At 31.1% G+C, this 23,259-nt stretch overlaps 1 protein-coding gene across 1 annotated transcript; it reads right to left on the bottom strand.

Moving 5' to 3' along the window:
• Positions 1-1,020: 1,020 nt before the first annotated feature.
• LOC132742656 (nephrin-like) lies at positions 1,021-22,985 on the bottom strand. Its single transcript, XM_060731124.1, has 13 exons — positions 22,838-22,985; positions 17,677-18,024; positions 14,377-14,697; positions 13,412-13,699; positions 10,770-11,066; positions 9,931-10,187; positions 8,704-8,770; positions 8,076-8,369; positions 6,966-7,259; positions 5,850-6,143; positions 4,414-4,563; positions 4,086-4,113; positions 1,021-3,876 (listed from the first exon to the last, which is right to left on the bottom strand). The coding sequence occupies exons 1-13, from the start codon at positions 22,866-22,868 to the stop codon at positions 3,687-3,689; spliced, it is 2,859 nt and encodes a 952-aa protein (XP_060587107.1). The 5' UTR covers positions 22,869-22,985; the 3' UTR covers positions 1,021-3,686.
• Positions 22,986-23,259: the final 274 nt, after the last annotated feature.

Here is a 23,259-nt window from a genome sequence, read left to right as displayed (position 1 = left end):
AGAACCAGTGGCGCGGACCCCAGGCGGACCCCAAACAAAAACAGGACAGGACACAAGGCAGAGCACGGACAGGCTAATCACTAAAATGATAAATAATTGGTAACTGATAAGGAAACCAAAAAAATCAAATAAATGATTGAATAATAGGCCCACAAAGTCAAAGAGCACAGGAGAAGGGGACAGGAGACACGGGGAAGGTGGGGATAAATTAATGAAATAAGACTAGAGGAAAAGGGGAAGATACTTACAGTAGACGAGAAAACAACAAGGGACACAAGCACAATTGTCACCAAAACTGTATGAAACAACAAAGACATACATTTGAGGAACATAGAGGGGCGCCGCCTTGGAACGGTCAGCAGCAAAAGTACTGCTAGGGAGTTTAAACCGGTAAATGGTGCATCAAACCTCACTCTTAGCCCCACCATGTTCCTATAAACTAGACAGTGTAAATAAAACGAATCCCCGCCGGATCTCAAAGTGAAATTCTAACAGTTGATATGGTTACAAAAGGTTAAATAAGTAAAACACCAAAATGATCATGTAGAAACATATAAAAGTAAACCCAATAACCCTAACAAAAGTATTAATGTCCTAAAAGAAGACAGGGCAACAAGAAAATCACCTACAAGGTCTCAAGTTGTCTTGTTGTCGTAATCTTTAAATCGGTCTAAAGATTCTTAAAAATACGAGCACACAATAAAAATTAAATAGCAAGTGTTTTTAGTATGTGTACATTGCTCTGGAATATAAATAAAAAATATATTAAAATGGGCATTATAACACTTTCTTTGTGTTGATTTCGGACAATTACATTTATAAGAGGACAGATATTGGTGTATCAAACCTTTTCTACTACGGTTTGGTGCTTTTCTTTAGTTCAGTGCATATTATATTACATTGATCAATATTTCATCTAGGCGTGGTAAAACATAAACTTTACGATCATTGTTTACCGTAACAATTGGACAGTGAGCAAAATTCAAATCTATATATAGAATAGACGTAAGTTTATTTGTATGTGCCAAACAATGCATTATAAATAGTATAACTACTAACTGATTGATACAAATAATAGTAATACCTTATTTTAACTTTTTAACTGTAAATATTTTAATTTTTGAATTGCTTTTAACAGCATAACAACTTAACATGTCATAACACAATTAATACATTACATCAATTCCGCAACAAGTAAGTAAGACATTTTATTCATAGTAATTGCTGAATGATGGAAACTATGTAATGTATCCAACAGGAACACAAAGATAGAAGAGTGTTATAGACAGAAAAAAGGAACACAAAGATCGTTTTTAGGTTTTTTTAGAGAATTATCAAGGACATTATTATTTCCAAAATTCAAGAACATTATTATTCCAAAATAACATCTTGCAATTGTATTCTTTAGAAAGATAAATCATGCATAATGTGGAAATCTTATTTATAAATTAGAATAAAATTAACTTTCTAGAAAACTGACCCAATGTACAGAATCTTTGACAATGTATTCATGGTAAAATATATTATTATAAAAAAGGTAGTTAGCAGCGTATTTATTAAAAAAGTTGTATTTTCTTGAATGTTATCGATGAAGCGAATTACTGAATTCTTTATCTACATTAGATCAATTTAAATAAAAACATATTTTCAATTACTTTGAACAAAGTATGAGACAGACATTTTACAAAGAATAAGCACGTCATAGCATCCCACACTTTGAATCACAGGACTTTAATTGTGATATCTGAAATTGGGCTTCCATTACTGCTGTACATGTTTATAATTTGGTAAGGAGTTATTTATGATATCCCTATGAACATCAGATTTGGATACTATGAAATTATCATCCCCCCACCTCTTGACAAGAAATAATGATATTTTATGAAAAGCTATGAGGAGACTGTCAACAACCTACAAATTTATTTGAAACTTTGACGGAAATATACTACAAAAATGAGACAAAGGTCATCGATTTAGTTGTTTGTCACATTATTCATTACTGAATCCTTTGTGAAATGTCAGCTATCAACTTTAATTAAAATGCGCCCCACTTTGTTAATGTACTTACGTACAAATACAGTATTCACATTAAAAGACTGATGTCAGCCTTTCTACGAATTCTACAGATTATTATATTTCTATTTCAATTAAAAACTCGATTATTTCGAATATTTTGTAACCATAAAATTAACGTACAAATTCAAAATTACGCTTATTTACGTTTGCAGATTTGCATATGTCTATGTAGGCATAATTTTCTGTTTATAAAACACAAATTTAAGAAATGTAAATGACTTAATGAAGTATCAAGCAACTTACGGTTAATTAAAAAAGTGAACATATGTGAAAACTACATCATACGTATTACTTTTACTACTAACAATTGTTCTTTTCAGTGTCATTTACTACAGATAACAAAAATCTATGATTGTACAATGATCCAAAAAATACCATGTGCCGTTTTAGTATTCAAACAATATATTTATGTCACAAAAACATTTCAATATTTGAAACATACTGTGTTCACCATTTTATTATTTGGCGACTTCTTGTGCAAACAAACAAAAATTAAGACAAATAGCTTGCATAAATAGTGTAACACATTTTTACAAATTTTATTATATCCAGAACCAATTGCATAATGACATATATGTTTTTGTCAATGTGAAAAAGGAGGAACATTAAAGTAATAGGTTCACAAAAACATACATTCTGCAAAGACTGACATTTGCATGATACAATGCATCATGAAATATATCACCAAGAAACATTTACTTGAACGGGATAGACAAATATGCATCGCAATTATTCTAAACAAAATATATGTTAAGAGTGCATGCCTTTATCTAGAATCGATTGTTTGTTTCTGGCTTGGACTAAATAATATTATTATGCAATATAAAGACAAATAGATAACAATTGTATTTCTGTTTATTTTTTTACAGTAGAGTTATCTGCAAATTGTATTCTTTTATTTTGTGTTATTTCATGTGAAGCAGTAAATATACTGTTTGAATGTCAAAGTTTTAAAACCTATAATAATGAAACAACAAACTGATATAATCCTATTTTAAGTCATCAAACGTAATGTGATATATTTTCCAGAGCATCATATATTGATCCACCATATTTGTCAAGATACCCACAGTAACTTAGTAATGCGATGCCACGAAAATTGTTAAGATTACCATTATCGCCCTTTTTATGAAGAGGTATAATAAACCCTTTAGGTCAAATTTCTGGAAAAAAACCTGTTTCACAAAACTCAGTGATATGGCCTACTAATATATCAAAAGAAAATATCAAGTGTTCGTTAAACGACCAGACGATTTGTTTTGTCATCTATCATGTATTCTACTTTAAATTATTAAAATTATTTTTAAAAGAGCTTCAATTTCTACAAACAAATTCGAACAATATTCAATTAAAATGAACAATACAGTATGTAAATATGACCATTATCTACATACATAGAGTATCATTTTTTATAAATCTTGAAATCAACAGGTCAGATTGTTTATTCTCTGAAATAAGTGGAACTTTTAAATAACTCAATATATGGCAACCAAACAATAATAAAAAATATTACAACGTGATTTTAACACTGAAATTATTTGACAACATCTTCAAACATTACAGGTCGTACCAGTTAATATCTTGTTATCCAATTCTGTTTTAAACAATTTCTAACGTTTTACATTAATAACATCATATGTCTCCTTGTTTTCCCTCAACTTGTCATCCAGTGACATATACTCGTTCGTATCAATGTTTGGACTCGGAAATACGGCGTTTGACATTTCTGTATACTCGTGTTCATTATTGTCCGTTGCTGGATATGATAAATTAGCATACGCTGGGACACCTGTCCCTGTCCTAGATAAGAAAATAATGTTTGTAAGGTATAAATATATGCATTTCAACAATACAATTTAAGTAATTAATGCAAGTGTTTTTATACAATTGATGCTTATGTTCCCTTACGAATCGCTAATGTAAATTTAATTTAACCATACATGATCATCTTAGGTGTCAACAAATAAGTATTTACAATAATATATAGATGTGTATAAATCTAAACTTACGAGGAGGTCACGTGCATTTCATTTTTATCTGAAATATACAATTCTTTAACAGATATTAAAGAGCCATTTACTCAAATAATAGAAACTGCTTAACTTACGATTCTAAATGATGCGTATTTAAAATGCGTAGATATCAATATTATCGTATTATGTAAACGATATAATTCATTTGTAACATAATTTAAGAATTTGTCTAGAACAAAGATATATATATGTGTTCGCTTACTTCTTTGCCTGATAAGCTTATGATACTTAAGACTCAAATGTAAATGTTAAATCAATATTTTAAATATGAAATTTTGCAAAAAGAAATCAAACACATTCTTACGTATTTCACCCTTTGTTCGCTTCAAGAGTAAAGTGATGTATCCAGCATAACATGCCAGTAAGATTATGACTATTCCTAGCACACATCCAACTATTATTGCTGTTGTTTTTTCATTATGGCAACTATCAGTTTCAAAATCTGATGATCGTTCTGAAAGAAATGAAGTCAGTTTCATTTGCATAGAATTCTGTTGTTGTTGTTTTTTTCGTTGAAGTGAAAAGCTATGTCATACTTTCAGATATAATTGATGTAATTTACTTAATATGTATAGGATCAAAAACTGTATCCCTTATGACATTACTTTAGGCATTGACAGGTTAAACAAATGATTCTATCTATCAAACATTAATAAAATCGATACATTAAAGATATACTATGTTCATTTTTGATTTAAATATCTTTATTGCAGAATGTTTTTGAAATCTATGAAATTCTTCCTGAATGTGTCTTAAGTGAATAAAAGAATGAAAATATATATGGGAAGCCGTGTTCTTTACTACAGGTCAAGTAAAATTGATTCTTGTTTAGAAAACAACCAGTGTTTTAATGACACTATATATTCAAAGTGTGTCCACCTATAGTGTGTAAAGTTTAAAACATCACACATCTACTTTGTGTGAAGTTAAAGTTTGTTGATGTTATATTTATAAAGATACTGTGTAGCAATTATCAATATTTTCAAATATCAAAGTTGAGCATAGTATATCTTTTATAAATCAAAAATGAAATTAAAGCGAGTGAATCAAAGTGGACCTATCTCAACGTACCGCATATAACCTTATCAAAGGGTCAGTGTGAGGATTTCGAATTATTTATTACTCAAAATATATATCTTCCAAAATAAAAACTCGTTTTTATTCCACGCTTAGAAATACGTATGAATTTCAATTTTCGATGATAGAAATTCTTCTTGAATACCCAAAAACCTACAAGTTAAGTACTACATGTGCATGTAAAATAAGCATATTATATCAAGGTCAGACTTATACATGTTTTGATTTAATGATATGTATGACAAATACATGTGCTGGAATTGACAAATTTTCATTTTATTTGGATTTTAAGACGTTTGGAGCTCCGCACCTGAAATGTGTTGGTAGTTGGCCGTGGCCTACATTTAATTCCCTCTGCGTTTCTACAAGATTTGATTTAAAATATTCTAAGTGAATGTAAAATGCGTTTAATGCCTTTTGATGCAAGCAAGTTAAATGATTTCAGTGTAAAAATAGCATTAGAAACAAAATGTAGTTGTTCTTATAAATGATACACTTTTTTCCTAGAAGCCAGCTCAAACGTTCACATGTATATTTTCTTTAAAAAAAAAAGGATTGCAAAAAGAATTGTATATGCATAACGTCAACTTTGCATAACTGATTTTCATTTGTAAAAATGATGATTAAGTAAATAAATTTATATTCATATTAGTGCTTAATTACCAGTCCTAATGCCCAACACATCAGTTTGGCTTGAATTTCCAATTTTGTTTCTTGCATATAAAACAAAATTATACAGTGTTCCACTGGTAAGGGATGTGACAGTATAGATCATGATTTCCTCTCCATTATCAGGAATGTTAATATCTGTCCAAAATCTGTCTGAATTTTTCTTGTATCCTAGAACAAATGTCTGACGTGGACCATTATCAAAACCTGGTATCCACTGCACGGTTATAGATGATTCTGTCAATTCTTTGTATAAATGCTGAAATCCCCGTGGATTCTCTGGTATACCTTTTAACCAAAAATATTCATTTATTTAATTTTACTCATGAAAAATGTGCTTTATCAGCCAAATATATATCATATTTGTAAACTGAATAGATATGAAAAATAAATATGAAAGTGGGCGGAGCAATAAAATATTTTTAGACTACTTTCTCAGATGTTTCACCAATGAAAATTAATGTATAACTGCGCGCTACACAATTGCAAATGCGTAAAAAATAGGTGTATCCATAGGCGACAGTTTACGTGAAGGTAATGTTAAATAATAAGGTGATTTGTTTTCATTCTTTGTGACATTTTGACTTAACATAGTAAAATTCTGTAGTAAATAGTTGCCTAACAATGTTGCAGTTGAATAATCGCTTATATAGAGACTAATCTGATTTAATATCAATTATTTCTATAATTATGTTTATTTCATTAAATTTTAATTAATTTTTCCATGCATTATTCCTTATTTCTGAATATTTTATAATTAAACGTAATAAAGGCTTTTTGTTTAAATGTTCAGATATGGAACATTTTATTACGAAAAAGGTAAAAAAATGTTCCTTTTTATTCACACTGGCAGTTGGTCATTTACATGAAGGCAATTACGTAAAAATTAGCAAAGTAAAAATGATATTTGTACAATATTACTATAGATATGATCAAAACTTGACCAATGTTGTTGGTTAAATTTCTTGCAAAAATGAAATCGATTAGCTTATATTATCTTAGTAAGGTGAAGTAATTGATAACAAATAGCTTATTTTAACACATGCATAAACATTAAAAACAAAAAAGAAAGGTTAGACATAAAATGTTTTATAAAGCCGATTGTATTACCTTCTGGAATAAGAGTATAATGTTGTATAAAGATATCAATTTCATTTTCAATCTTCAGCTGATATTCTCCATAATCAGACTGTGATACATTTTTGATAGTAAGATTTGTATCTACTCCTGTTATTGATATGGACACATGACTATTGCTTGACAGTTCCTTCCATGTTGTTCCTTGTTTACTGAACCATGTAAATGTAGGTGTTGGGTATGCGAGTCCCGAGAAGATAAAGGAAGATTGAACTCTAAGGGCACTGGTTACATTTTCTTTTACTGGCGTCAAAGGCCGTGGATAACCTGATAAGAAAATTATAGCATTTATACCCTTTGGTATAACATGACGCTATATAGGAATAAAACTTTTAATAGTGTAATATATTAAATCCATATATTTCAATAACAAGAGGGCCAAGATGACCCTAGATCGCTCACCTGACCCATCGAACTCATCTGAGCAATTACCTACACAGGCATTCTAACCAAGTTTTATGACTGGAGAGTCATAAATGTGACCACTAGAGTGTTAACAAGGATTTTCCATATTTGACCTAGTTTTTGACCCCAGGTTACACATTTTCAAACTTGACCTAGAAATCATGCAAACAAACTTTCAGACCAATTTCCAGGATATTTAGATCAAAACAGTAGCCACTAGAGTGTTAATAAGATTTTGCCATTTTTAGCTCCTGTGACCTAGTTTTTCATCCGAGATGACCCATGTTTGAACTTATCCGAGAAATTACCTAGGCAAGCATCCTGACAAAGTTTGTCCGCTAGAAAAATGTGACCGCTAGAGTGTTAACGAACAAATGTGGACGGATGACGGACATTCATCGATCCTAAAAGCTCACCTTGAGCTAGCTCAGGTGAGCAAAAATAGGGAGAAATAAATTAAGGCCACTCTTTTGTTTACGAACGGATGGCATAAAAGGACATATACATTGCGCATAAAAGATTGTGTGATTTTAGTAGAGATTTAAATGTTACAAATTATCTTGTTGGAGTAACTAGTTTTAAATTGACTGAAACATTTATCAAAGTATTTCAATATCAATTATAAACGACCAATAAACATGAACCATGGTTGAAAATTGGAATTACTTGAATACTCACATCTTACAAACAGAGTTAGATTTTTCTCAGATACTTTTCCAAAATTATACGCATTACTAGCAGAGCATGTATATACACCGGTATCAACACATGTCGCCTCAGTGTGATTGTAAATCAAAGTTCTGGTACTTTCCTTTCTATAAAATGTTTTGTCTGGAAGTTGAATTTTAATACTGGAGCCAGGGTTACTGTCTACCGTGCAAATGAATTGTACATCTGCTTTTTCATCCACTGTGACAGAAAGTTGTGAACTTTGACTTCCTTTGATAATAAATGATGTTACTGATGCCATATCTGAAATAAGTAATAAATAAAGCTAGTAAAATCTGTAAACACATACTTTACCACAAAATCTTAAGTATAACTAGTATATGACAATTTTACGTTGTAGCATATTTTTGTGTTCATCGGGAAAAACGAAATCAACGGTTACACAATAAAAGCGACAGTCGAGCAGGGGCAACGCGCCACTTTTTCTAATATCCATCTAGGGAAGAACATTGTAGTGAATGTGCATGTTTAAACATATATTTCTGTGAACAGAATGAAATTAAAATGTCATATTTTACCTAAATAGTAACGGTCATTTACAAATAATATTCGTACTTTTTAATATGTCTATGTTTACAGTAATCCGAGTTGGTTTTTAAAGTATGAATCATATCTGTCAAAGCCACTTTAATTGCAAGGTCAAACTTGAATAAGTCAACATGTTGGTATGGTAATTAGTAAAAAAATATGAATCAAATCCAAGTAAAAAGGTAACACAACTCAGGTGAAATTTAATAATTTGGTTTTAAAGGTCGTTGTCATTATAAGGTAAAGGAAATGTGTGAATTATTCAACAGATCAATTTTTGACATGCGTGTCATTTCATCAAATTATTGATGTTATCTTTAAATAAATAGCACGTTACCACACATTTAGGTAAAATTATATTATTCCACCCTTATGGCCAAGGTCTTTAAAAGGTTTAAGTCAAGATAAAGCTTGAACGATTCAATACATCTGTATTCACCAAGTTTAGGCTAATTTTTTAATGAATAAGAAAGTTTACATAAGTTAAGCAAAATTTAATAACGAAAATAGAGAAAATAGAATCCCTATAGAAAGACGGCAAAATTGAAAAGAATGCAGGCTCGGTTTGATTGAGCCTGTTCATGAACGGTACTGTCAAGTGCAAACTACCACCACGCCCCCTAGTCCAAGCTTAAGCATGGTCAATGCCATTAAAAGGTTTTATTTGTTAATTTATTTGTTTATTTATTTTGTCATGATAGTTAAGGCATAAGTGCTGTTGATGGAATCCCTAAATAAATTTGAAAGTTACAGCTAATTTTAGCAGTACAAGTATTTAATAATTTGACCTTCAATGTCAACAGTTAAGGATTGTAAGTGACAAAAATCTGAAAAATCTCTCACATAAGCAAATAAGTGAGTCAACTGTTTAACATGTTTTTTAGTAAACGGTTCAGAAGTGAACTGAAAATTTTAACAACTTTTGTAAAATACTACAAAATGATCATTCGTCTTCGTTTTATCAAAATCTATAGAGATTCACGACATGCCTTTTTGAATTTATATTTAAAAAAATACACAGATTTAAAATTTTTAAAAAATTTTAAATTTTCTATTTTTTTTTTCTTAAGATAAAATCTTTTATTAAAAATTATAGGAAAAAAAGGAGGGAAAACCCTTTAAAATTATAAAAAGAAATAAAAAAAAACCCGACTGGTAAACCTGCAAAAATTTTTGGGCCCCTATTTTTTTAAATTTATAATAAAAAAAAAATAATACCCCAAAAAGTAAAAAAATTCTTAAAAAAGAAAAATTTGAGGGGGGGGAAAGGAAGGGCCCCCGTCTGTTTCCCCATTTCCGTGGGAAACCCAGTTGGTCTGAATATGTTTTGTACGGTACACGTATACATCATGTCATCATACTTAGTAACATTCTGTATGTACAGTGTTTGTGTCTTCCATGTTCTGCTATCACCATTCCTTGTCCACCTAAATGTTGTAAATTCAGGGTTTCCTTTTATTACAGGACATTGAACACTTACATTTGAACCTGCCAAAATGTCTTGATTATCCAATGTTGTTATCACTGGAGCATCTGTTAAGATAAAATCAATAACTGCAAAAGTGTGTGAACAGCAAGCAAAACCGTTTTATTTACAGGCAAACATTTGGTCTTATAGTTTGTATTGAGAAAGACCCGGCTATAAATAGTTATCACTGGAACCCATTTTATAACTTTAGATAGAACGCTAAACAAAAAGATTTATTTCCCTGAAAACAAAACCTGTCAGCACTTTTCTCAGCACTGAAAATTTAAAAAAAGGTGACAAAATGGAGCATTATTCTGCAAATATTAATTTCCAAAATTCCAATATTTTTGTTAGTTAGTTCCTCTTATTGTAGGCAACATGTATTCTATCATCTGGGGACCATATGCCGCTTTTCATGGATTGAAACTAACGCGTTGCATTAAATGTTTTTATGATATCAGACATTATCAGGAATAAAAACGGTATGCTCAATCTCATAAAAATCTTTATAAATGTCTGCAGGGTTCACACTGCAATCGGCATGATTGCTTTTACATTTAAATAGGTTACTAAAATGATCAAATCAACAATTTAGAGTAATGTTTGCATCCTTCTTTATTAACTTAAAAGAAATGTTGAAAACTTACATAGAACAGTTATTTTTACAGTAGAACTATTACTTCCTATTTGTGTATCTCCGCTTGATGGTACCATTGTGTTTTGTGCTGTACATGTATACTGACCATCATCTTGTTTCTGGACAGGGTTAAATGTGAGTGTATCCCCAGCTGTAGTAGAACTACCTGCCTGACTCCAACTGTAGCTGTCTGGGTTAGGTTTACCATTACTTTCACAAACAACAGAGCTTAACTTTCCATCAATAAAGTTAATAGGCCCTGAAACTGTAGTACTTTTGACTTTGAATCTTGGACTGTCCGGCGTATCTAAAAACAGACAATATATTCACTATAGATATTCAAAACTTAATAAAGACATCCAATTTAAGTCTATAGTAGGTATCGCTTCGATAAATCTTTCTCTATTTCAACAGTAATGCATACCTAATCTTTAATATTATGAATTAAAAAGCACAATGTTAATAAACAAATATTTCATTTTAGTGTAGAATTGTACCATGTACATTTCTAACGAACCAACCAGCTCTTTTAGATATCCATTCAGTATCAATCTTCGAACATTTTAATGAGACATTTAAATGATGCATAATAAAATGTTACATGATCACTTAACTTGAGAGATAAATGCATATAAAATGTGTAAAGGAAGTAATGTGAATACAATCGATATTTGAAGTTCAAAGCTGTGGATTTACTGTAGACAATTAAACGCTTGCTGATCCTTTTGTTTAATGATCCTGTAACACATTTTGTTCATGCTTTTATTTCATAAATACGAGGGGTGTCCCAGAATTACGTGGACTTTTGCTATAACTTTTTTATTTTTTAATGCATTTTTTAGCAAATTTGTACACAATACCTTTAACATATCCTTAATGAATATGTCCATTATTTTTAAATTTCCAACATTTCTTCTCTATATTTTACGTCGCTATAGTAACGCAGTATGCACAGAGCGGGGCAGTCCAATATTTTGTATTAATAAGTTGTCTTTACTTTCGTATATCTTGCGTATTTATACGTAAAAAATGGCGCGACGTCGTGAGCATATGCAGTGACATCATATGAACGTTCGTTTGAAATTTTGACGGCATAGCTGTTTTCGTTATTGTTTACCAGCGGACAACTGACAACCGTTGCTCTTGGATATTTAACAAAAAATGACGTCCACGGATTACGCGGAACATCGGACTATCATCAAGTTTTGTGTTAATCTTGGGAAGACGCCAACACAGACGCAGGAAATGTTGGAGACTGCAAAAGTGATACCTCCTGTTTGTCGAACACTCGTTTTCAAGTGGCATAAGCGTTTTCGAGACGGCCGAGAGGACATTGAAGACGACAAGGGTCGTGGGAGAAAATCAACTTTGACTGCGGCGTCAATTTAGGAAGTCAAGGACGTCATAGATCGGGACAGGCGTTACACCAAGGTCAATGCTGAGTACTATTCAAGGTTAAGCAATAATTTTGTGTTTAAGAAAAATGATTTTTAATAATTAAGCTAATCACAATTTATTATTTTAAACGCAATTTATCCGCTTCAGCTTTTAAGAAAGTGAACTCAAACTGCTATAGTAAGCAGTGCGCATGATAGGTTATTTCCCTTGTTAACGCACATTGTCTTTGCGTACAAAATAAAACTCCACAATAATAATAATAATAATAATAATAAAAAGAATAATAATAATAATAAAAAAAATAATAATGATAAATAATAATAATAATAATAAAAATAATAGTAATAATACGGCGTCAGCATTATCACCGTCGTCTTTAACACTATTATCGTAACAAAAATTAATAGTATGCTTTATTATTATTATACAGGGCGGTGTACGACCAGTGGATATATCGACACCGTAGGTGTATTGAGTTAGGCGGCGACTATGTTGAGAAAAACTGACATTCGACGCCACGCATTTATTAACAACTAGCGACGCCACCGGAATGACGTCGGAATGGACTGCCCCGCCCCCGCTACCCCTTGTCTCATTACCCTGCCGACAGACACTGATGCAGTTGCCGGACAACTTTGAAATTTTTTGTACTAATGCAATAAAGTTGCATTTTGTTCATGTTAATTTTGTTTGTTTTTATTTTCAGTAGTTTTTGAGTTACAGCAAAAGTCCACGTAATTCTGGGACACCCAACGTATGATGCTCAAATTAAGATTTGTCAATATTGAAAGTTCCAATAAGCATTATTTATAAAGTATAACCGAATTTTACATTTCATGTAAATAAAGGGAGGTAGTTAGAAATTTATTTTCTATTAAATCTAAGTCAACTTTTCCAATAAGAAATGAATGCATATAATTTATTTATTAAATATGATGTGCACAAATATTTGCAGAACACATTTTACATAGTCTTCGATGTTTGAAAATTGTTATATTTGCATTATTATATACATATATAATATTTTGCACGTGTGGTATACACACAGTAACAATATCAATCACAAAACATACAGGATCTTTAACTTTATACACTATGTTGACTGAACTCTTCATTCATTCTCTAATTACTTAAGAAAGGGTAGCTGAGTTTGTATAAATCCCGGATTTGCAAACTTATTCCGGAAGCTGTTTAGAGTTTTAATCATATAAGTTTTAAGCTAAAATTACGTAAATAGATAACATGACAACTTACACAAAACCTGCACACTGACAGAGACAGACTGTGTCCCAGCTATTGGATGTGAAGATTGACAAGTACAGGATCTGTCGGGACCACGTGTGGCAGACCATGTTACTGTCTTAGTAACTGTTGTTCCACTTGTTTTTGTAGACAATCCATTGTTAAAACAATTCCATGTCAATGTTGATAGTGGATTACCTCCCTTAATAATACATGACAGTTTACCTTGGTTATTTTCAATGACTTTGTAAGTATTTCCATTAGAATAGTTTTGTATATAAGGTGCACTTTCTGGGGTATCTGTAAATAACCGGTATCAGGACAACGGTAAGAATTATGATCAAATGTGAAATAATGACTTATATTATTTCATAACAAATCGCTCATAATCAACTCAACTCGTATCAATATTTCAGTTTTGTAGGATTAATAAAAACTTGTAATATTTGCATATAAGACACTGACATTGAAAGAAATGCATGTACGAGCAAATATTTTAATAAATGGATAATTATTCAAGACGCCCGTCAGTCAGTGGTTATATCGTTATATATACGAGTATACACGTATTGTGAAAATGTTTTTCATGGAATTAATTGAGTGTGTTATCAAAATATAATTATGTGTACGAATAAAAGAATGAAGTTTTATTGTTATGCAAACTTAATTAAGAAAAATAGTTGTTACTATGGAGTAAATTTCACTATAAACTTTTGTTTGCATATATTACTTTTCAAAACAAGAATATAATTCACATTTAGTCTAGTACTAAATTATTATCTTGATACTGTCTGCATCAACGGCTAGTGTTAATTCAATAGAAAAAAACTTAAAAGCTGCAACATTTTTAATTTGAAATAGTGACTTTTGACATGTTTTATTGCTGTGTAGTGGATCATTACATGCTCCAAATAAACCTTTATACATGTTTTGTATAACATTAACTTGACTATTGTGTGCTTGATAGTAAAGCTTACATTGAACATCCATTTGAAACTTCGTTGATATCACCGGGGTTCTTCCTGGAATGTTTAAAGCTTGACAGTATATCTTATATGTGTTGTCACTTCTCGATGGCGTATACTTGAGCTCACTCGTTGATTTTTCTAAATCACCAACACTTTCTATTGTAGAAAAGTATTTACTTGTTACCACCAGTTTTTGACCAGTTGTAGACTCTTTATACCATGTTATATTTGCTGCAGGTCGTGAAGTAGATGTCTCACAGGTTAAAGTTGACTCAATATTTTCTCTTATAGATCCAGTAGGTGGTGTTAAACTAACACTTCTTACAAAAACTGTAAAATAAAAAAGATTGATTGTAAAGTACAGTCTTATGTTTTTACAAAGGCAAGTCAGTCGATTGAAACTGTGTCACTATATAATTATATATGGTCAACACCTAAACTTGATCTTGAATTAACTTTTCCTAAGATAGTACCAAAAAAACTTAAGTTGTATTCAACTTCGACAGAACAAAATGCCAGGGAAATTTTAAATCATATCGGACTAGTCTAATTTAAAATATTATAAATGTCAATTGCTCGACATATATTTTATAACATTTTCAATTTCTTTGGTTTGATTTATAATATATTCTATAATTTAAAAGTGATGACTGCTAATAGACATTGAAATTCCTTTCATTCTTCAAAGAAAATCCATAAAAAATGCAGAATAACAATAATCACATATAATTAAAATAGAGATAAACAGAAATAAAACAAACATATACAATATACCGCAATTTGGTATTTATTAAATATCCCCATTTCAAGCAAGTTAAATACAGTACGTGTATTGTAATAAGTGCATTTATTATATTCAGTAACTTATAAAAGAAATATTGAGAAATATTGATAAAATAAAATGCGTATTTTCATTTTCCGCATTTTCACTGTAAAAATTTTAACTGCAATGAAACATTCTTTTTTTGTATTTTCACTGGTGTCATGCCGGACTGCTTTCTTTTAAATTCTGCCAGGACACACAATTTAAGGGGAAGTCTTTCAATTGTAATGTCAAAAATTCTTTCTCGCCAAAGGATAACACTTAGAGAACAGAGAGTTTAGTTCATTGATATTTCATTCTTCTATTGCAAAATCTTTAAGTTAGCTTCTCGGTACAAATGGCGAAGAAAATGCCGCTGGAACTTTAATAACATTAAAAACATTTTAGTGCTAAGCGAATCTCTATTTTCAAATAGTTTGCCCAGTGTTTTCTCCGATATGTCCTTAAAACGAATCGAAAATGTTTACTTTACTTTCAACTGTCAACACCAAGACGAATCCCGCAGACGTTTGATTATTTAGAAACCAGTATCGTACGTTGAGCTGATCGGCATTCGATTACCGAATAGTGATGTGCAGCGTTTACAGAAGTACCTGATGACATGCGAGTAAACATTAAAAATGTTGACCGATTAACAGTATATTTCATCATTAATAATGCATATGATTTCAGCGGTTCAAATAAACAGTTGAAAATAAGGAATTCTTATCTATCTAAAAAAGGCATTAAGAAATAAAATTAATTAAAGTATTGCCTAAACTGTCATAGTATTACAATACACATTAACTCTATTATAAACCGATAAATGATTGTTAAGCTATAATCGGTACAGATGTATCAATTACTTGAACAAGTTTCTGACGTATTAAAAACTGCACTTATTTAAGATTTGGTTATCTATACTCTGTGTATAAAATATTGTTATAACTGTCGCATTATAATAGTCACTCTGCATCGATAAGAGTAAAATATTACCCAGTCAAATTCAGGAAGAAACGCTAGTGTATGCATGAATAATATATAACATACATCAATTTGTTATTATTTATAAAGTACATTTAACTGTAATGTAACTGTTGACATAAATGACATAACCATTACCTTAATTGTTTTGTTCCACAATGATTGTATATAAAAATGATGGACAATTACCTTGAACTGTCACAGTAACTTTATTTCTGTATATATATCCTAGAACTGAGGCTACAGTAAGATTTCATACATGATATATAGAGTAATTACCTTGAACTGTTACAGTAACATTATTACTGTATATATATCCTAGAACTGAGGCTACAGTAAGATTTCATACATAATATATAGAGTAATTACCTTGAACTGTCACAGTAACATTATTACTGTATATATATCCTAGAACTGAGGCTACAGTAAGATTTCATACATGATATATAGAGTAATTACCTTGAACTGTTACAGTAACATTATTACTGTGTATATATATCCTAGAACTGAGGCTACAGTAAGATTTCATACATGATATATAGAGTAATTACCTTGAACTGTCACAGTAACTTTACTACTGTATATATATCCTAGAACTGAGGCTACAGTAAGATTTCATACATGATATATAGAGTAATTACCTTGAACTGTTACAGTAACTTTATTTCTGTATATATATCCTAGAACTGAGGCTACAGTAAGATTTCATACATAATATATAGAGTAATTACCTTGAACTGTTACAGTAACATTATTACTGTATATATATCCTAGAACTGAGGCTACAGTAAGATTTCATACATGATATATAGAGTAATTACCTTGAACTGTTACAGTAACTTTATTTCTGTATATATATCCCAGAACTGAGGCTACAGTAAGATTTCATACATAATATATAGAGTAATTACCTTGAACTGTCACAGTAACATTACTACTGTATATATATCCTAGAACTGAGGCTACAGTAAGATTTCATACATGATATATAGAGTAATTACCTTGAACTGTTACAGTAACTTTATTTCTGTATATATATCCTAGAACTGAGGCTACAGTAAGATTTCATACATAATATATAGAGTAATTTCTTTCGAAATATGCAACTATTGGTAAACCGGTAATAATTGTCGGGGACTTCAACCTTCATGTAGACAAACTTTTAGATCGTGATGCGTTAAAATTCATCAGTTGTCTTGAAACATTTGGATTAAAACAACAATTTTAATAGTTTTAACGTTTCCTTATTTTATTTTCAAGTCTTAGATAATTCTTCATATACATTTTTTTATTTGATCGACTGAGTTTTAGACTTTTAGATTTATCATGGTATATTTTATACTTTGTAAATGTATACATAAATGTGTGTAATTATTTTTATTACTTTTTTGTTTGTTTATAAAGTGATTGTAAATGTATATAATTCCATTGTAAAGCGCCTTTGAACATTTTATTTTTTGAGAAGGGCGCTATAGAAATGTGGTAATTATTATTATTATTATTATTATTATTATAGTAATTACCTTGAACTGTCACAGTAACATTACTACTGTATATATATCCTGGAGCAGCAACTGCACATCGCCAAATGTTACCATTATTCATGTTAGAAATCTGTTTAACTGTAAATGTTGCTTGACTTGAAGATAGACAGGCATATTGATAAAGTGAGGAATCTGGTGGTCCGGGACTTGCAAATGGTGTACATGCTGGTGATATGATTACTGCAAGTGTATTTCCATTCAGTGACCATATAAAACCTGACACTGTCTCACTTCCACTGTATGTACATGTCCATGTAAAGGATTCTCCTTCAGCTGCGAGAGCAGGAGATGGGGATAAGATTACACTGCCTTTGACCACAAACAAACCTGTCATTTGAATATCAAATAAATAATAACTAAACGTACATAAACATTTTAGAACGTTTACATTCATTTTAAACAGCCATCAAAGAATTATAATTTTTAATGGATAATCGAATAGTTAAAACAATTCAATAGAATGCAAAATTAATACAATATGAATGCAAGAATTTATTTATAATTGTTATAGAATTAGCAAAATTATTTTTATGGTTTTAGTTTCAGAGATAAGATGTAGCATTTACTAAATTTTAACACACAAGTCAAACATTTCATTGCATGTAACGTAGCCGAGAATAATTTGAGATGGTTTATTTTGCTGAACTGTTTATATTTTTTTGTCTCCTATGAAGTTTGAACACTGTGGGACGAATGGAACTTAAGTTATGTTCTGGAAACTGTTTTCAGCTTTTACGTGATTATGACCTTGACCTTTGACCTTATGACCCCAAAATTAATTGGGGTCTTCTATCTAATATATACAATCATCCTTTGAAGTATGACTATTGTGAGCAAAATAGACCTTAACTTATGCTCCGGAAACTGTTTTCAGTTTTAAAGTAATAGTGACATTGACCTTTGACCTTATGACCCCAAAATCAATAGGGGTCTTTTACCCAATATGGACAATCATCCTATGAAGTTTGAAACCTGTGGGCTAAATAGAACTTAAGTTATGCTCCGGAATATGTAAAGATGACCTTGACCTCGGACCTTGTGAACACAAAATCAATAGGGGTCTTCTTTCGAGCATATAAAAATATAAAGGAAAGAAACACTAGAAGTCGTGTTGAACACAAGTTTTAATTTTATATAGGTATAAGAAGTAAGATTTATTTTAAAATTCTCTAAATCCAGCTCCTAGTATTGTTTAATTGACATATGTTGCCCTAAAATATGATCACGTTGAATATATGTTTGTCTCCATGTTCTTATTTGAAAAGTGAAAGTGATTGATTTTATTCTCCGAAATTAAGATTTATTAAGGTTTAAATACGAGAACAGCGAAACCCGGGTTTCCACTAAACCTGACTCCTCAGTATATCAGAGATGAGAAGTTGTTTGTGCTTTTCAAATGTGCAAATAAAAGTTCGGAACTTTTATCTAATTTTATTCAAACAGAGACCAATTTACATATTCACTCATGTTTTATCTTTTCAAAAGAGTGTGCAAAAACTCTGTAAATGCATTTCATCCTTTATAATTCCAGGCACTCAAAACATACACAGTTTTCTTTAAAATCTTAACAAAGCATAGAATACATAATAAACGCGTACGTTATTAATATTATTTATCTAATTTTGTTATAGAATTTGTTGACAAGATATACGGGAGAAAATTGCCGGAAGAAGATAAATATGTACCAGCCTGGCAAGCCCTCACAGCTCAATCGATTCAAAGTCGTCCCGTACATTCAATCAGAGATGTTATATTTTCGGTCCTTAAAGGTCGTTCAGAACGACATTATTGTTGTGTTTGTGGTACATTTTAGTTTTCACTATTTGGCATTTTCTTGTTGGGTTGTTCCAATATTCCTACTTGAATAATGTGGAATCACCCTTAGGATATGTTGCCTGCATTTTAATTTTGTCTTTTAAAGTCTTATCTGTGATATGCAGGCTTCATAACCTGTTATCCCCTTTCAACATTCCATTTTATTTAGTTCCACCCATTGTTTTCTCATTTAGGGCACTCATTTTTTTAATTGGGGACCATACGCCGCTTTTCATGGAAAGGCACTAACGTGTCACATTGAAAGTTTCGCCGTATGAACACATCTGTGGATGCTTCTAAATTAAGAATTACACGATTTGAACGCCGCCTTTCCTTGTTGATCTAGTTTGTCATGTTTTAATGTTGAATTCTGCTTAAGCCGGTGTTAGGGGCGCGAACGGTAGTTTGTACTTTACAGATCCGTCCATGAACAGGCTCAATCAAACTGAGCCTTCAACATTTTCAAGTATGTCGTTGTTGGACTTTCTTTAGGGATTCTTATTTTCTTTAATTGTAATCTCGACAATGTGGGCAGGTCTCGACGTTTTCAGCAGGTGGTATGCCGGACCTCTGGATCCAAAATTCAGGTGGTCCTTTCTGAACACAGGTGGTCCATCTTTTTTTTACTCATTTGTTTTTAAGGAAACTTCAGATTTAGAAGAACTACACTTAAAATTGGTGACAGAGACATATTTATTATAAGATTTATAACAACTGAAGAAAACATGCATTTTTTTTCTATTTCAATCTTAGATCATATAGTAAGTCATTGTAATCCTATTTAGTATTTATTATCTCATTGAAAAATACATGACAGTACTCATACTTCGGTTAAGTGACTTCTTCCGCAACTCAAGTTAGGGAATAGTGAAACTATTTGTGAATGACTTATTTCCTTGCTGTTATTCAAATACTCATTGCTGTTTCCTTGTACATCTTATAAGAATAATAAATGCTTTTTATAGATTAACATTTTTAATTAAACTATTAAGTTATTATATTCTTGTCTTTGAAACAATGAAATATTAATGATAAACAGAAAAATTCCTACATAATAATTGAGCTTATCGTCCTCACAGATTTATTATACATGCTTGTTTGTTGAAATTTATTTATTTTTGACAAAGTATTTATAACCCTTTAAAGTGCTTTAAATAAGAAAAAAATGGATCTCTGATCGTTTAAAAAAGTAGCCAAAGATTACTAGATATTTAATTTTTCCTTTGCCTTTAGTTGCACCATTATTCATGTGCTTATCCGATATCCCATAGTGATACAATGTTATAAATTCAATGCAGTACTAGAGACATTTGAATGAATTTTATACTTAAATTATTAAAATAATTTTCTACTTTTTTTACTACACTGTTAGCGAGTTAATAAAACGTTATGGATGTCTTAAGATCTTTTTGAACTATTGAGATGAATGAACATATACCTGTACATCGGAGAAATGGTTTTAAACAACAATTATAGAACACGTTTTTCGACCAAATAACCATTCTCCCAGATGAGCCCTGCACCATTTGGAAAATTCAAGTGGTCTAACGGACCAGTTGCCTGTAAAATCAGGTGGTCCTTGCCAAAATCAGGTGGTCTCGGACCAATGGACCACCGCTAATGTGGGTTTGTTTTCCGGATGGCTAACTAAATTACTAGACACACGGCATAACCAAGAGAATTGGGACATTTTTCTATCCTTTAAAATCTAAAATGACTTACACTTATATGGTTAACTCGCCTATATGGGCAACTGTTGGCAAGTATAAACACACACACACACGCATGCTCGTACGCACTCCCGTATATACAGTCAGTTCTTGTATAACGACGTCCTTTGTCTTGTTGTCGTTTTTTATAATATCTCGAAAAGTTATTGACGACACGTTCATTAGACTGTTGATACATTTGACCCTTTACCTCATAGATAGGCGAAACAAACGCACTTTCAAACCCCCGTCTTTTAGGCTTCAAATAGTGAAAAATGTCTTGTTTGGGCCCCAAACACATGTTGTTATTTCAGACATGTTGATAAAAAAGTGAGCACTTTTTCGGCGCCGCCCCCCATCCAAAAGGTTCATCAGGGGGTTGCCAGAAGGGGGATGTGCCCCCTTCTGTTTGGGGGGTTTGAAGAAGGGGCGGTTGTCCCCCTCATCGCCAAGAATATTTTGGACTTGTAAGAGGCTACAAATGACCCCAGGTCAATCATAAGGTAACGTGTAACCAACGCTGAAAAGCCTTTGACTCTATCTGAATCCATTCAGAAGTTGCAGTAGTTTGAAATCAATTTTGATGGAAAAAATCAACGCAAAATAGTGATTTTTGGCAATTTTGAGATGTCCCCTCGTTGCCATGGTAACAGGAAATTTAAGACTGGCATGTTGTTACAAAGGCAATGGTCCAGTCAACATTTGTGCCAAGTTTGATGGTAGTTACATCTAATCATCTTTGATGCAGAAATACACTCAATTTCATTTTTTTGCGAGTTTTGGTTCTTCATTGTATATATGGCAGATTATACAAAGATTTTAGGCCAATCAGAACTCAAGTTTATGCATTATAATTTGTTAAAATTGAAATACAGGCAGTTCTTATCTCTTAAATTAAACAAAATGTTAACTTGCTATGAAATAACTTTAAACAAAATTATTGAATATAATTTATTTCGAATCTTTTTGCAATATCTGTTTATTTGAGCAGTCTCAATTAGTTATGCACTTGTTCAAGTTGTCTGTATGGAACATTCTCAACTTTTAGTCAAAAGTTGCTTTGTGGTATCACCAGTTTTGTCGTTATAATGTTCTTATATGTATTATAACAGCATTACTCTTCATTGTGCAGTCCCTCAAATATTTCTCAAAATATACACATTTTAATAGCATTTTTGTCGCCAAGACTGTAGTACATATTATCAAAAGTTTGTTAGGAAAAAATATAATAATAACAATATATAAACAAACTGAATGTAAGAGTCAATATTATTAAAATAATTAAAACATTGAAAGACTAGTAATATTACAGTAACGAATAACTGAGGAGAGAGATAACTATATTCCAATAGACTATTGCATTGTTTTAATTTGATTACGTATAATCAATGTGTTTTCAGATTCACCTTTACACTTCTTAATATAACAAGTACATATATGCATAAAAGTTATACAAGATAACATATATACATTTATATATATTTACAACTTCAAACTGTTCAATATATTAAACGTATTTTTTAACACAAATTCATTCATGATCTGTTTAACAATCAAAGAGTTACATATATGTAAAACAAATTAGTTATCTTCTTACGATTTAAATGTATACTCACATGTTTGCAATATCAAAATTCCAAAGAGCATTTTTAACTATTTATGTTCCCTCTTAAGTCAATAACCTGTTTATAAAGGATAAATCAGGAAGTAAAATATGTTAAACGCATGATCTTATGTATAAAGTAGGTTGTAAACATTTAGTCAAATAAAAAGGCAGGTTTAAATTTCATATTATGTTTATCTAAATAAATAGATTATTTACTGAACAAAAAAAACTTTCTCTGTGTTTAAGTGCAGATATACGTATATATGGAAAGATTGGTTAAACAACAGTATTTTCATTTGTATTTCAAGAGTGTTTCTATGTGATTTTTTCGTACAAATTTATTGCGTTTACGGAAACTGATAAAATGGTAATAAAATAGTGTTGGTGGACCAAAACCACAGATTAATACCGCATCCCAGCATTTCCTTATCA

This window comes from Ruditapes philippinarum, unplaced genomic scaffold (assembly GCF_026571515.1).
Source record: "Ruditapes philippinarum isolate M1 unplaced genomic scaffold, ASM2657151v2 ctg3417_1_1_1_1, whole genome shotgun sequence".
NCBI lineage: Eukaryota > Metazoa > Mollusca > Bivalvia > Venerida > Veneridae > Ruditapes > Ruditapes philippinarum.
This window is presented reverse-complemented; position numbering and strand designations above follow the sequence as displayed.

What these genes read in the sequence shown, in the direction of transcription:
- LOC132742656 (XM_060731124.1), bottom strand. Translation starts at nt 22,868, where the DNA reads ATGCTCTTTGGAATTTTGATATTGCAAACAT. An exon ending in TGTCAGTGTGCAGGTTTTGT is followed by an intron (nt 11,067 to 13,411) that starts GTAAGTTGTCAT and finishes GTCTGTTTTTAG; the next exon opens with ATACGCCGGACAGTCCAAGA. An exon ending in TGTGTTGGGCATTAGGACTG is followed by an intron (nt 4,564 to 5,849) that starts GTAATTAAGCAC and finishes CATTTCTTTCAG; the next exon opens with AACGATCATCAGATTTTGAA.